This window comes from Miniopterus natalensis, chromosome 19, assembly GCF_054644295.1.
Source record: "Miniopterus natalensis isolate mMinNat1 chromosome 19, mMinNat1.hap1, whole genome shotgun sequence".
Classification (NCBI taxonomy): Eukaryota; Metazoa; Chordata; class Mammalia; order Chiroptera; family Miniopteridae; genus Miniopterus; species Miniopterus natalensis.
In genome coordinates, this window is record NC_142099.1 from 36927037 (window position 1) to 36939660 (window position 12624).

The 12624-nt window shown below is 48.2% G+C and overlaps 1 protein-coding gene across 1 annotated transcript in view; it reads right to left on the reverse strand.

The window, feature by feature from the left end:
* Positions 1-502: 502 nt before the first annotated feature.
* POU2F1 (POU class 2 homeobox 1) overlaps positions 503-12624 on the reverse strand; it is a 109586-nt gene continuing 97464 nt past the window's right edge. Inside the window, exon 16 of the mRNA XM_087827822.1 lies at positions 503-11093. Within this exon, the coding sequence (XP_087683948.1) occupies positions 10783-11093 (311 nt within the window). The 3' untranslated portion in view covers positions 503-10782. The remainder of the gene's footprint in view (positions 11094-12624) is intronic.

Consider the following 12624-nt stretch of genomic DNA (forward strand, 5'->3'; position numbering starts at 1 on the left):
CTGGGAGAAATCCATGCTCAGGTTCAAGTTCTTTCTACTCAGATCCACTCACTGCTTGGGGGGGGGGGGGGGGGGGGCGCGAAGCCGTGTGCCCTCAGGCAGAAGAGTCAGGGCTGAGCCAGGATCCGCTTCCTCCCGAGGAGCCCCAGGGAACAAGTGGTGCAGGGTAGTTGAAAGGATACACCTGGGAAAGTCAAGTTCATTGTCAGCTCTGGAGTCGAGTGCACAGCGAAACAGGATTTTTGAAGAGCCCTCTCGTGGATCAACCTAGGGCCTCCACGTTTGATCACAGTAAGCCCTGAGGTCTGAAGAGTCCACTGCTGCTGACTCCTGTCCCCTGACCCTCAGGGCCAGGGAGGGAGGAGGGGTAGGCAGAACCCTGTGCCTGGCACCTGCTGGAGAGATGACTGGCAGGACTGCTGTGAGCAGTCAGTGGGCATGTGTGTAAAGCATCCAGACACCAACACAATACCATCAGAGAAACTCAAACAATGCAAAAACACTCGGAAAAATGGTTTAATGATGTTTTACAACAGAAATGAACTGTACAGTTACAGTTAAGTTTAATATATATAAAAAATTACAGCAGACAAATGCATCTACACAAAACCTAGCATTTCCTTCTGATTCACTGTCACCCACACAGCCTCTCCCAAGCCCACAGCCCTGCAGGTAGCCCAGGAGGGGTCACAGGAAGGGCACTTTTAAGGAGATAGCACCGCTCATATCCCCCCAATTCCTCAGGTCTCAGGAGGTATCAGGGAATCCCCCCCAAGGTGAAGCTGCTGTGTTTCCCGGGGACCCGGATAACACAGTCCCAGATGTCACGTGATCAGCTGATTCTTATGGAATATTCCTCTGGGGGGGCAATGGCTACCCAGGCAACTAGGGCAGTGAGGCTACACAATAGCCAACCAGAGCACGAAGTCACCCAGGAGAAATGTGGAAGGACTCCCAACCGCCTACCCAGGAGTCCTCACTGCCTCGCTAGAGCTGGGGACAATGCTGGAAAGAATCACGTACACCACATCTTAAGTTTCCACAAAAGAGAACTCAAACTCACATTTTAAAGTTAGATACATAAAACAAAAATTTCTGGGAGGTCAAGGGGCCAATTCCCCCTTGTGTCCCTCCCTTGACAACAGTGGAAAAACACCCCTGAATCAATAGTTTAAAATAAAGAAAAAAGTGGGGGGAGTTATGTAAAGACAGAGAGAAAGAAACCTTTTTGGAAAAACACGATCACTGTCTCTCTAAAGAAACGAAGCCCCAGCGGGGCACAGTAACCAGCGGTAAGCACTCCAAACCGAACCGGTGAAGTTTATCACTGAACAGCATGTACGCAGAACGCTTTCATTTCTTTTTTATTATGAACACCTAGGCAGTGAAAACTGTTATGTTAATACATACATAGACACACCCAACATACAAAAATACTATTATTTCAAACTACTAAGAATAGGACAGTTCAGTTATTTTCATGCTATGACTTTACACGGAAACAAACGAGAAGTTAAACAACATTTTTTTAATATCCCAGAAATATACCAAAATATACATCTAAGCTTTGGAACTGCTGAGGTTAGACTAATGCAAGTGCTGGGTACACGTACTCCATACACAGTCTATGGTGCAGGACAGAATTATCTTTGGTATCTGCGTCAGGCTAAGATTATTAACATTTGGATTTTGCTTTGGGATAGAGCTTGTATGACCCTAGAACCAAACCCCCCTCCCCCGATCAGCTGAGATTAAAAAGATCCGTGTAAAAAGTTCCTTCATTTGCAACCCCCCGCCCCCCCAAGTTAAAAAGTCACAGGCATCTACCTAGCACAGGTGTGGGATACGATGCATAGTTGCACAGTGCGCTGCAGAAAGGAGACCAGCCACAGTGGGAACTGAAAGCTCGATAGTCGCTCTGCACGTTTGCAAGGGGACGGCTGCTTCCAAGCAGCCCCAGTAAAGGAAAAGAGAAAGAAGGCTCCGAAGGGCCCCTGGGCGAGCTCAGCGCCAGCGCCCAGAGGTTAGCACCCAGCAGAGCAGCCAGTCCTGCACCAGTGTCTTCAGCCTCCCCCACTCTGTGGAGTCCTGGGGCCAGCTGCACCCACCCTCCTTGCCCCGAGCTCAGCCCTGCTGTGGCCGTGGTGGTTGTGGGTGGATTATCGTGGCGATGGGGTTTTGTCTGCTGTTGTGAAAAATCTGAAACGCCACTGTGTTCCACAGCATGTTCACAAGTCAGCAAGAGTCAGAGCTCCAGGGTCGAGTGCGCACCCCCGAAACCCATGTGGAAGGCTCCCGCCTGCCCTTTCCGTGACCAGAGCCCCACCTACCTGGCTTGCCCCCCGCTGGCCAGGACACCACAGACTGGATTGGCGCTGAAGATTGCCCTTTTCTTTGGTTTTTTTTGTTTGTTTTGAGTTTATACAATCATTAAGAAATCTTTGGTTTTGGCTGGAAATCTAAAAAACAAAACAAAACCAAACAAAGAAACCACCCTCCCTGGCATATAGCAGGGGTATGTAGACCTGGCGAAGCTTGTGACACGGAGTAGGGACTGAGGCTGGAACTACATTCAAAGAAAAGGTAAACAGGCTGGGGGTGCAGCATCTGAGAGCCCACGGGACATAAGATTGTCAACTAATAATAATAATAACTTAAGTATTCGGATTTTTTGGTTATGTCAAAGGAACAAAAGTGAAATGTGTGTGCAGCAGTTAGCATAAAGGGGCCTCTTTGGTGTCTTCCCTTCCACCCAAAGTCCTGAAAATCAGTGGAACCCGGAGGCCTTGGAGGGAAGGGGTGGCCTCCCCTGAGGAGGGAAAGGCAAGGACAGGAGTTAGTGTGTGGCTGTGGTCAGAAAGGTGGGGAAGAGGGGATGGCATGGGGGGATTGGACGGGACGCGGACAGTTGGCTAGCCCATAAAGGCAGGTGGGGGAAGGAGACGCGAGACCTGTGAAGACCTCTTGCAACAAAAAGCAGCAGAAGATTGCAATTTGCCCTCAGCTCGCAGTAGCTTTCAAGCAGCGACATTCAGAGGCGCTAGGCGGGCCCACCCCAGGCTGCAAGGCCCCATGATGCTATAGGCCGGAGCTCGGCATGACTCACAGGAGGGAGGGCAGACTTGGCAACTCTGCGGGGTTTAGAGGAAGTTAAAGCAAGTTACTCAGTCAAGAGTTAGAATGAGGTATACGACGGCCCTGGGCTGCAGTGGGGAGAGGCCCATGCTTACTTGCCTCACCTCTGCTGTCACCACAGAGGAAGGGTCACAGACTACAGCCTACCATGGGAGGAGGCGTCCCCACTGAGAGCGGGCCTCCTCACAGGAGTGGTGCACAGAGGCCCGCTCCGCAGAGGTAAGAAGCTGGAAGCCTGTCCGCCTCCCCTGACCTGGCCTGGGACAGGCGGTGTATATTGCAAAAAGGCCATGTTCCAATACGGCCACAGGTCTCATGCTCACACAACAGGCGGGCACAGTGCACCCACTGGGCCTGTGCAGGTCAGAATCAAGACGGGGCACCTGGCCGTCCGTGAGTCCGGCCTTCCTCACAGAACTATCACGGAGCTTCTGAAAGTGCACTGACTTCCTGCCGTGTGGTTCCCAGTGAGACAGGTGGGAGCACAGGAGCATCTCTACCAGCCTCCGTCCTTCCCAGAGGAGGTTCCGACTATACAGAAGCAACTGGAAGTTTCATTGAACAGCACTGTGTGCGGCTGGCTGCCTGCAGGCTTTGGGACGTCCTGTCAGAACTCAGGGTCTGAAAGCAGCTTTGTGGGCCTGAGCACAGTGATGAGCAAGAAACTTAGAAAGCCCAGGGGACTGCAGCAGACCTCACTGTGTCCCACAGGATATCAGGTTTGGGGTCTGACCTGTCTGAAGGTGGCACAGGGTGGGGAGGTACAGGGACCATCCCCCGCTGCAGGCAGTCTTATTCTGCACTCGAATTGGTGTCCATCGCGCTTCTCTTGTTTCCCACAACCTTTGTTTCAAGTGCTTCTCTCTTCAACATCCCAGGCCCTACTTCTGGTGCCTTGAGAAGTCCCCAGTGTCAGAGCAGTATGATTAATAGTAAAGCTCTCATGAAGTTCGGCACTCTGACAGTTTTTGATGAGAGAGCAATACATTTCTTGTCCCTCCCTTCCTTTCTGGGTCTCATCAATAGTACCCCAAACCAGCTCCTCAACCCCCGGGAGCCCACGTGTACGGTGCAGCTCCGTGGGCACATCTCACTGTCCCCTCAACTCAGCTGTACTGGCTGGCTCTCCAAGTATTAGAGGAAGGGAAATAAAGAATTCTACTCCCTTCACCCCCTAAATTCCCCAGCAATTCCAAGAACGTCGCCACTACACTGAGTAACCTCATCTGTCCTCACAGACCAGCAGGGTGAAAGTGAAGGACCAACACCACTTCCTTTAGAATATGGGGGGGAGTAGGGGACAGAGGGAAAGCTGCTCCAAAGTCCAGCGTTTCGCTCCTATTCCCGCTGCCTGTTTAGAAACAAGGACAAACAAGGACGAAGAAGAGTCTTTGGCAGCCAAACCAGATCCCACTAAAGTTCTGTAAGACGGGTCGTTCATTTAAAAACAGCCTTTCTGGAGATAGTCTATTCTGAGCCCGGGGGCCAAGTCTGTCCGTCCTCCGGTCTGGGAAGAAAGGGCTCGTCATTTTCCCAGAATGTGCCCCCAAGAACAACACCCTCCTCGATCTCACCAGCCAACCAATCCCCAGAGGTCACCCATCCCCGTGGTGTGTGAGGCGAGCAGGACAGCTGGCAGCTTCTTGGTTTGGTTTTCCTCCTTTTGCATTTTTGGTCTGGACAGAATTTTTCTTGGTACAAGAAAAGGAAGCCCGGTTCAGAGTGCTGTGCTACCTGCGCAACGTCCAACATGACACGGGCAACAAGAGGACCTGTTCGCCTCTCATCTCCCAGGTTACGACACCCCACACACTCAGCTCTGCTTCCCTCTCTCCATTAAATGGCACTGCTGCCCAACTCTCAACCACCCCCAAGCACTCACACAGCCATCCTTTGCCCAGGCGCCTGCTATGACATAGAGGTAAGAGTCCTTGGGCTGGCAGGGTCAGTCTGGGGGCACAGGCAGCCTTAGCAAGGGGATGTCAATGCTGGAGGGGACCCTGAACCCAAGTGTCACCTGCGTGACACCACAAACTGCCCTGCAGGTCAGATCACAGGCCAACAAACCCCAAACCCAATCACAGGGACAATCAAGTTTCCTTTGGCAAGACAGATATAAGGAAAAACAAACACACGAGCAACGACTTCCTTCTAACATAATCATCTTCTCGTCCCCCAACCCTCCCCACCCTTCCCGAGCCCTATAAACTGTAACCTATAAACAGGATCCCAATACATACAGCATCAATCATGTTTATCAATCATAATAAACATCAGTTAACTAAATGCTACAGCTAGAATTATTTCCACTATTTATAAAGATTTTCTTTTTATTTATTTGGTTTTTAGTTTAAACCAGTTCTGCAACAATGCTAAGCTGTGCTGAGGTATTTCATGAAGGTGCCAGAAGCGCACTGCTACCCTCCAGCATCATCCTCACGGACTAAGGTGTCGCCATTGAGAGAGAGGGAAGGGAAGAAAGGAGATCCAGGTTTCAGACTAGCACAGCTGTACTCATGTTTCCTGCATTTGGCCAAGGCCGAGAGCGGCAGAGTCAGGATGGTGCTGCTCACGAATGGGGTGGTTAGAAGCAGCAGCAGCTCACGAACTACATGGAAAGCTGGGCAAGGACAACTCAGAAACACCCCTGCCCTCCTGAGAGCCCTTTCCCATCCCTGTGGGTCTCAGGGGTGTCCCATCTAACCTCTTTGGATTATGAAAGGAGGCAGAATAGGATCCGCATCAGCCTTAATGACGGCCACAACTCCTTCATCCTGCCCCGTGCAAGCCCGTGTGTGCGCGGGCGCCACCTCTGTAAAGCTGGTCTCAGCTCTTCCTGATGGCCAAGGAGTATTTTTTTCCTTCTCCAAAGTAAAAGTGAATGCTAAGAAAGATTTACCATTTCATAAAGTGTTGTCCTCTAAATGTCTTAAGACTAAAAAGGGCTTCAAAATGGCTGGGGCCAGCATCACATGAACAGTGCCACACACGGCATGCCTGTCGCACACGCACAGAAGCAAACTCACAACGGCTCTGATAAGATTAACCCATCAATTCTCCACATTGGGATAATTTTAAATTTCAGATCTTTGGTCTTTTAATGTTTTCAGCTCTAATAAACATGGTTTGAAAAACAGAACTTTAAATTCACCAATTTTCAATGCTGATTTAATGAGAAAGCATTTGACTGAACTCTCACAATGAGCTGCTGAGGCTGTTCTGTGACTGAAGGTTCAGAAGTACAGGCCTGACGGGGGGGGGGGGGGGGGGGGGGGGGGGGGGGGGGGAAGGTCCTGAGGCCAAGAGCACCCCCTGCTGGAGGTCAGCACTGGGTGTCTCAAACCACTGCTTCTCATGCCCAGCCCGACGCCCAGGGCCTGCTGACTTCTTCCTGTCAACATTTCTCCCTTTTCTTCCTATCTCAACAATTTTACTTTTCTTCCAGTAAAGGAAGTTTTGTGAGATGAAACCAACTTGGGACCAACTTTAGACTCTGAGCTACAGTGGGTGTCTTCTGTGAGCCACACACTAAATGCATGTTTATATTAGGATTTATAACTTTAAAAGTTGACATTAATTTCCCGTATTTGCAAATGTAGCAATTTAAATAGAAAACTTAATGTTAAAGACTGGGCTGAACTTAAATATCTGTGCTTCTGGACAACGCAGACAAGGCTTCCCCTACCTTTTAAATAGATGAAAGATGATAGGACAGAATAACATGCTAAGAAAAGAGGTGTAATTGTGCTTTCCCCCAGCAAGGAATGAATTATGTGGAACAAATGGTAAGATAATCCCACTGGAAGTCTTTTAATTAATCTTATTTTCCCTTAAAAAAAAAAGGACTGTTATTTCTAACAATGAAGCCATGAAGTAGAAACAGGTGTGGTCCTTCACAGAGCAGCTGGGTTCCTTTGGCGCCATCTCTCTATAGCAACAAGCTGAGGAAACAGGGATGGTATTGATCTTACCAAATAAACAAAGGAAGTGTGATGCTATCACATAATGGATTGAACAATTTACATCATTCTAAAGAGCCACCTCCATAACTTCAGAAACATTTAAACTAATACAGCACTCAACCCATTTCTTAAATCAGGAATAAGAGAGTTCCTGCGAGAGCCTTTTCCAGGTCTTCCTGCTCTGTCCCTCAGATTTATACAGGGCACAAAGCAAGTTCACGACCAAACTGCACTGCTTGCAATAAGCAGGATTCACATGGTTACATTCACCACTTCTGGGGAGGGCCCATTACCATGGGCAAATATAGTATCACTACAAATGCATTAGAATTAGTCTTTGGTTTAATGTGTTAACCAAATTCAGGGATGAAATTAAGTTGCATAAATATTAAGGGGGAAAAAGAAGACTGACACAATGAGCTGTGATGGTCTGTCTGGTCCTTCCTCTTAGAAATGCAGGAACTTGACCCAACACCTCTTTTTGGTCAAATGCCCCCTTAATTTCCAGACTCCCATACATAGCTATGTCTAATAGCTATGTCTGAGTATCCAGTTTCAGAGATTCACTCAATTCAAAAAGCATTTCTGGAGATGATGAAGATGACATAAAATGAAAAAGGACTACAGGTGAGTCATGAAGCAACGCGGTCAGCAGATTATCTAGGGGTGGTGATGGGGGTCTATTTAAGCTACCCACCTGGCAACAAGCTGTTTTAGTGTTTCACATGTACATGTGTAAATGAACCTTTCATTTCACAACTTTTTAAATAATAGAAAAAAATTTTTAAGTTACCCTTGTCTAAGGATTTCTTTTAAATACAGGTTTTTATGCTGGTCTAATATCTTAAAGTGATTCCCAGGAAAGATCCCCTTGTCCCAAACCGACCAGAGACTATAGACAGGGCTGGGCAAAGACCATCACACTGACTTTTAAAGCATAGTATCCTTTTACATATTAAAGTCCATTGATGAATCTTAAAGAGGGAGTATCTTCTGAGCCACAGAGGAAACAAACACACACAGCCTGTCCTTGCCCTTCCCCTTATTCACTGGGCTTGAGTCCTTTGGGACTTGACACTTCCTTTGGTAGTAATTTTGGGAAATTAATGCTATAACCTGTAACCCACTATGGTGGGTATCAGCATTCCCCTCCCTGAATCCTGCCTGGAACCTGCCACTCCTAAGGGCAGGACCCATCACCACGGCAGCTGTAGTATTATTGATAGTCCTACAACCATTAGCACAGACTAAAGTTAGAGATGTCATGTCAGGATAAAAGACTAAATTTAACTACATCAGGGAAATCGAGGGGTGGAGAGAGAAAAGTTAGTCACCGACACTGCCGTTCTATTTACACACCAAACTAAATAAACTAGGTAAAAAATCAAGTTCATGTCTGCCCAGAGGATAGTACAATTTACCAACATAAAAGATTAAAAGAAGCAGCAACTTTTATATAAAATTAATTAAGACAATGAAAAAGAAATTGTCAGTAGCATCTAACTCCTCAATGTGTCTGAACCGCACAAGATAAACTAGTCCATTAGTACAGCAGCTTGCTAAAAATTGACTTTGGTTCAAGCTTAGTTAAAAAAAAACAACATAAAAAACACACCACACATAAAAACTGTGGATGGACATTTGTTAGTTTCCCTGCTTGCAGTTCACTGATTTTGGAGGGATTTTAGGGACGGTGAAGGGTGAGAAGAGGACACTTAGGGTGGGAATTAAATACTTTGTGAAACGAAACGGGAAGACAGAGGAACAAAAGGAAATCACCAAGGGAAGGGGACGAGAATGTTTCTCCCGTTCAACACGGACATGCCTGTCTCCCAAGCGGACACTCACCACAGGGTGCAGTGTGTGACCACGGCCTCCCAACGCCGTGGAGACACAAGTGCACAGAACCAGGCTCCCTCCCACACAAGCTGAGCAACAAAAAGGACCTGTGAGCCCTCAGCCCGCAGCTCGAAAGGGGAAAGTGCAGACTTGGAGAGGCGAGGTCAGCAAGCACCGGACACGGGCCGGGCCCTCGCTGCCTGCAGGCAGGCAGGGCACAGGAGCACGCTGTGGCATTCGAGTTCCGGGGGCTCTGGGTACAGATACTACAACAATAGTACAATGATGAAAAAGGACCTAATTTCCCAGTCACCCTCGTTCCTCTTCATCTCCTTCACGAATCTTCCTTTTCTTGGGCTCACTTACAGTCCAGAAACACCCGCCAATGGTGCCAGAAGCCCATCGCTCTCCCCAAATGGAGAAGCTACTGCCATCAGACCCGCCTTGCAGGAGCATCACTGACCAGCCCAGGAGACACCCAAGCGAGGTGTGTGCAGCTCCTGCTCAGGCCTTCAGGGGCTCTACAAACCCATGCAGCTAGTGCATGCCTTCCCCTCCGGGGGACAACGACAGTCTGAGTGATGGTCACAGCCACCTGGGGAAAGGACGTCTGTGGCTAGAGGAGAAGGTATCACCTCACTCTTTGCATTCCACCTGCTGGTGATCAGTCACCGATGGAAACAATCTAGCAGAGCTCCTTTAGAGAACCAGGGAGGGAACCTGTCCCAATCTCACAAAGTCAATTTGTTCTTTGCCAAGTAAGTTAAAGGAAGTTCGGACGAGAACCTTCCACACAATGGAACAAACAAACACAGCAACAATAGGAGCATTTTTCAGGAGATCAGAGTCAGGAGAACCACCCAGTCAGGTGTTTGCAGTAGTCTTTGCTCTTGGAGCCAAGTCCCGCCTGCAACACGTGCAGCCCCGTGGGAGGCAAGGAGCGGCGCTGGTGCACCCCGGGACCCGGCCTCGGGTCATTCAAGGTCGGAGTGAGAGCTACAGTCCAGCAGGAATTCCTTCCTACACAAAAGTGCTCCAAAGGCACCACCTGATGGGGAAGGGTGGAGGGGGAGCGTCTGCACACTGCACACGCTACCTAAGCTTCTGCACCGAGCCTCTTGCATAAGTGGCAAAAGAAAACAATTTTCTAGGACCTGTGAGAGTCATCAAGGGTAAGGAAACCAGCAAGAACATTCCGCAGTTAAGAACGCGAGTTCCCCGACCCCAACCCTCCCTCCCCAGTGTGGGAGCTCACTGAAACAGGATCCAGGAGCGAGACATGTCCAAACCATATATATAAAAACAGTGACAATAACAACAATAAAAGATACAGTAACGCGGGCCTGCCTAAATTGTACCAGTTAAGAAAGGAACCCCCAACACAATTGATACGATTATAAACACCTTGTTATGACTTAATGGCCTGTACAACAGACCCATAAAAAATGATTTTTTAAGGAAAAAAAAAAAAGAATTTAGACAAACAAGAAATACTCTTTCTATATTAGAATTGGTAACCCACCTTGACTGTCACTGTGACCGCTGGAAATGATAAGTAGTCCTTTCACTTATTTTTTTTGTTTGTTTTTGATTTTTTGTTTCTGCTTTTAAAATTTTTGGTTAGAAAGTTCTCCAATCCATTAAGCAATCCTGAAAAGACAGTGTTTTATTACAAAATTAGGCAAATGTCCGGTCTCCATCCTTTCTTTCCGGCATGTGTCTTTCCTGCTCTTCTCTCCCTCGCCCTCACACCGTGGCAAGAGGGAGCCAACCGCACCTGCGGTGGCAGCCCGGCTGGCAGCCCGATGGACCGCGCGTGGAAGAGGCTGTGGTGGGTAGTGGCCGCTCACTGTGCCTTGGAGGCGGTGGTGGTGGTGGAAGCAGCCCCGCTGGCAGAGGCCACTGTGAAGAGAGAGTTCTGGATGGACTCGGCGGAGGTGGAGGTGGCATGAAGGCTGGCAACAGGCCCAGAGTTGCCCGCGGAGGCTGCAGCGGCAGAGACCAGGCTAACCGGGTTGCTGGTGAGCAGAGAGAGGTTCTGGGGGTTCAGGAACAGAGGGGCGGTCACGATGTTGGGGGCTCCTCCCGCATTGGCAAAGACCAGGTTCCCAGTCGCATCCAGTGACGTTATTGGAAGAGAGCCACCAGAAGCAAGAGCTACGGACAAACCCCCAAAACAGGTGGGAAGGAGACCATTAATACCGTCTAGAGAAGCCAGGGACACACCAAATGACTGAGCTCTCCCACAACCAGCTGGAAAGTGCAGCCCTTTAATGATTTTTTTTTCTTAATCAGATTTCCATCTTGTCACTCCCTGAAGTTTGCTATGATTCTGAAAGGGCCTAAAGGATTACTGATCTAATGAGTATACGCAGGACAGAGGAGGGGGAGTAAGGACTGTATGACCCATTAGAACGGCACCTCTACCTGAGAGATCCGCCTGATTCCATACCTATCTACAGGTGTTAGGTAAATCCAGTGACTGTTTTTAATGAAGATGACTGATGTTAGACTACCTCCCTTCAAATGACAAACTAGTTCCAGTGATTACAGCACTGAAATACAGTTAGCTTTTATCAATCCACTGGCACTATTAAAATCTGAGCACTTTAAGGCTTGACACACAAGATGAAAAGCCATCTCTCAAAAGACTTTAGTTCTAAAATCAAATAAAGTGCAGGGTATGATCAAGCTTTCCCTTCGTGACTTGTGAGGAGTGGGGTACACACTGTCGGAGGCAGTGGCAGTGTGGTGACACCGCCGTGGAACAGCGTGGTTTAGGACTTGCTCTATCGCCTGAGAACTTCCTGTGATGAAGGCATCAGTAATATTTTCTTTAAAATAAGTGGGCACACTCATCTATTAAATTTTCCTGTTATCTAACAATCCCCAATATCTCCCTGACCCATAGAACCACACCCCCTACATGCAGAATTGAAGGTTTCTCTAGGCTTTAAAAATCCAGTTGATTTTTTATGTAATATGTAAAGAAAGCTGGAGGGACTGAAGGGAACCCATCCCTGACTCAGACACCATCCATACAAAGAGCACACAACGGGGAGACTTGGTGCAGCTTGAAGTTTTCTGAGCCTCCAGCTTAGGGTTGTAGACAGGTATAGATCTCCCCAGAGAGGTCTGTCCTCTGCCCCTCATTGTGTCCAGGGAAGCAATTTGCCTCTGGAGCATCACTACCATGCAGAGATACCTGCTGTCGAGGAAGTGGTTTCTCACAAGTTTTATTCCAAAAAGGGGTCCCTGGCTAAGAAAAGCTTTATCAAGCTCACCACCGGTTCTGCACCATGCCAAAGTCAATGTGATGCAAGGTAATCCAGTGCATGTCTGGGGTTTATCAGTAACCAGTATTTAGCACTAACCTTTACTGAAGTTGGCTAACAGCTTATTTTTGGCCCCAAAAACTCTCACTTAAGCACAAACTATTTTAATTTTAAGAAAAAAACATTCTCTGATTAATACAGGGATGTCTCTCAAACTGTTTCCCCAAATCATGTTATAGCAACAGCATCTACGGACAGAAGCCCAGAAACCACACAAGGCATACCCTTCAGTATATGGAATGAGGGGATTTAGATGCACTTAAGACTGGGTAGCCCCCTAAGGCCAAAGGGGACCCACTGGCCTTTGGGAAAGACATCGCAGCCGAAGAGCACACATGCTCTGCAATGACAGG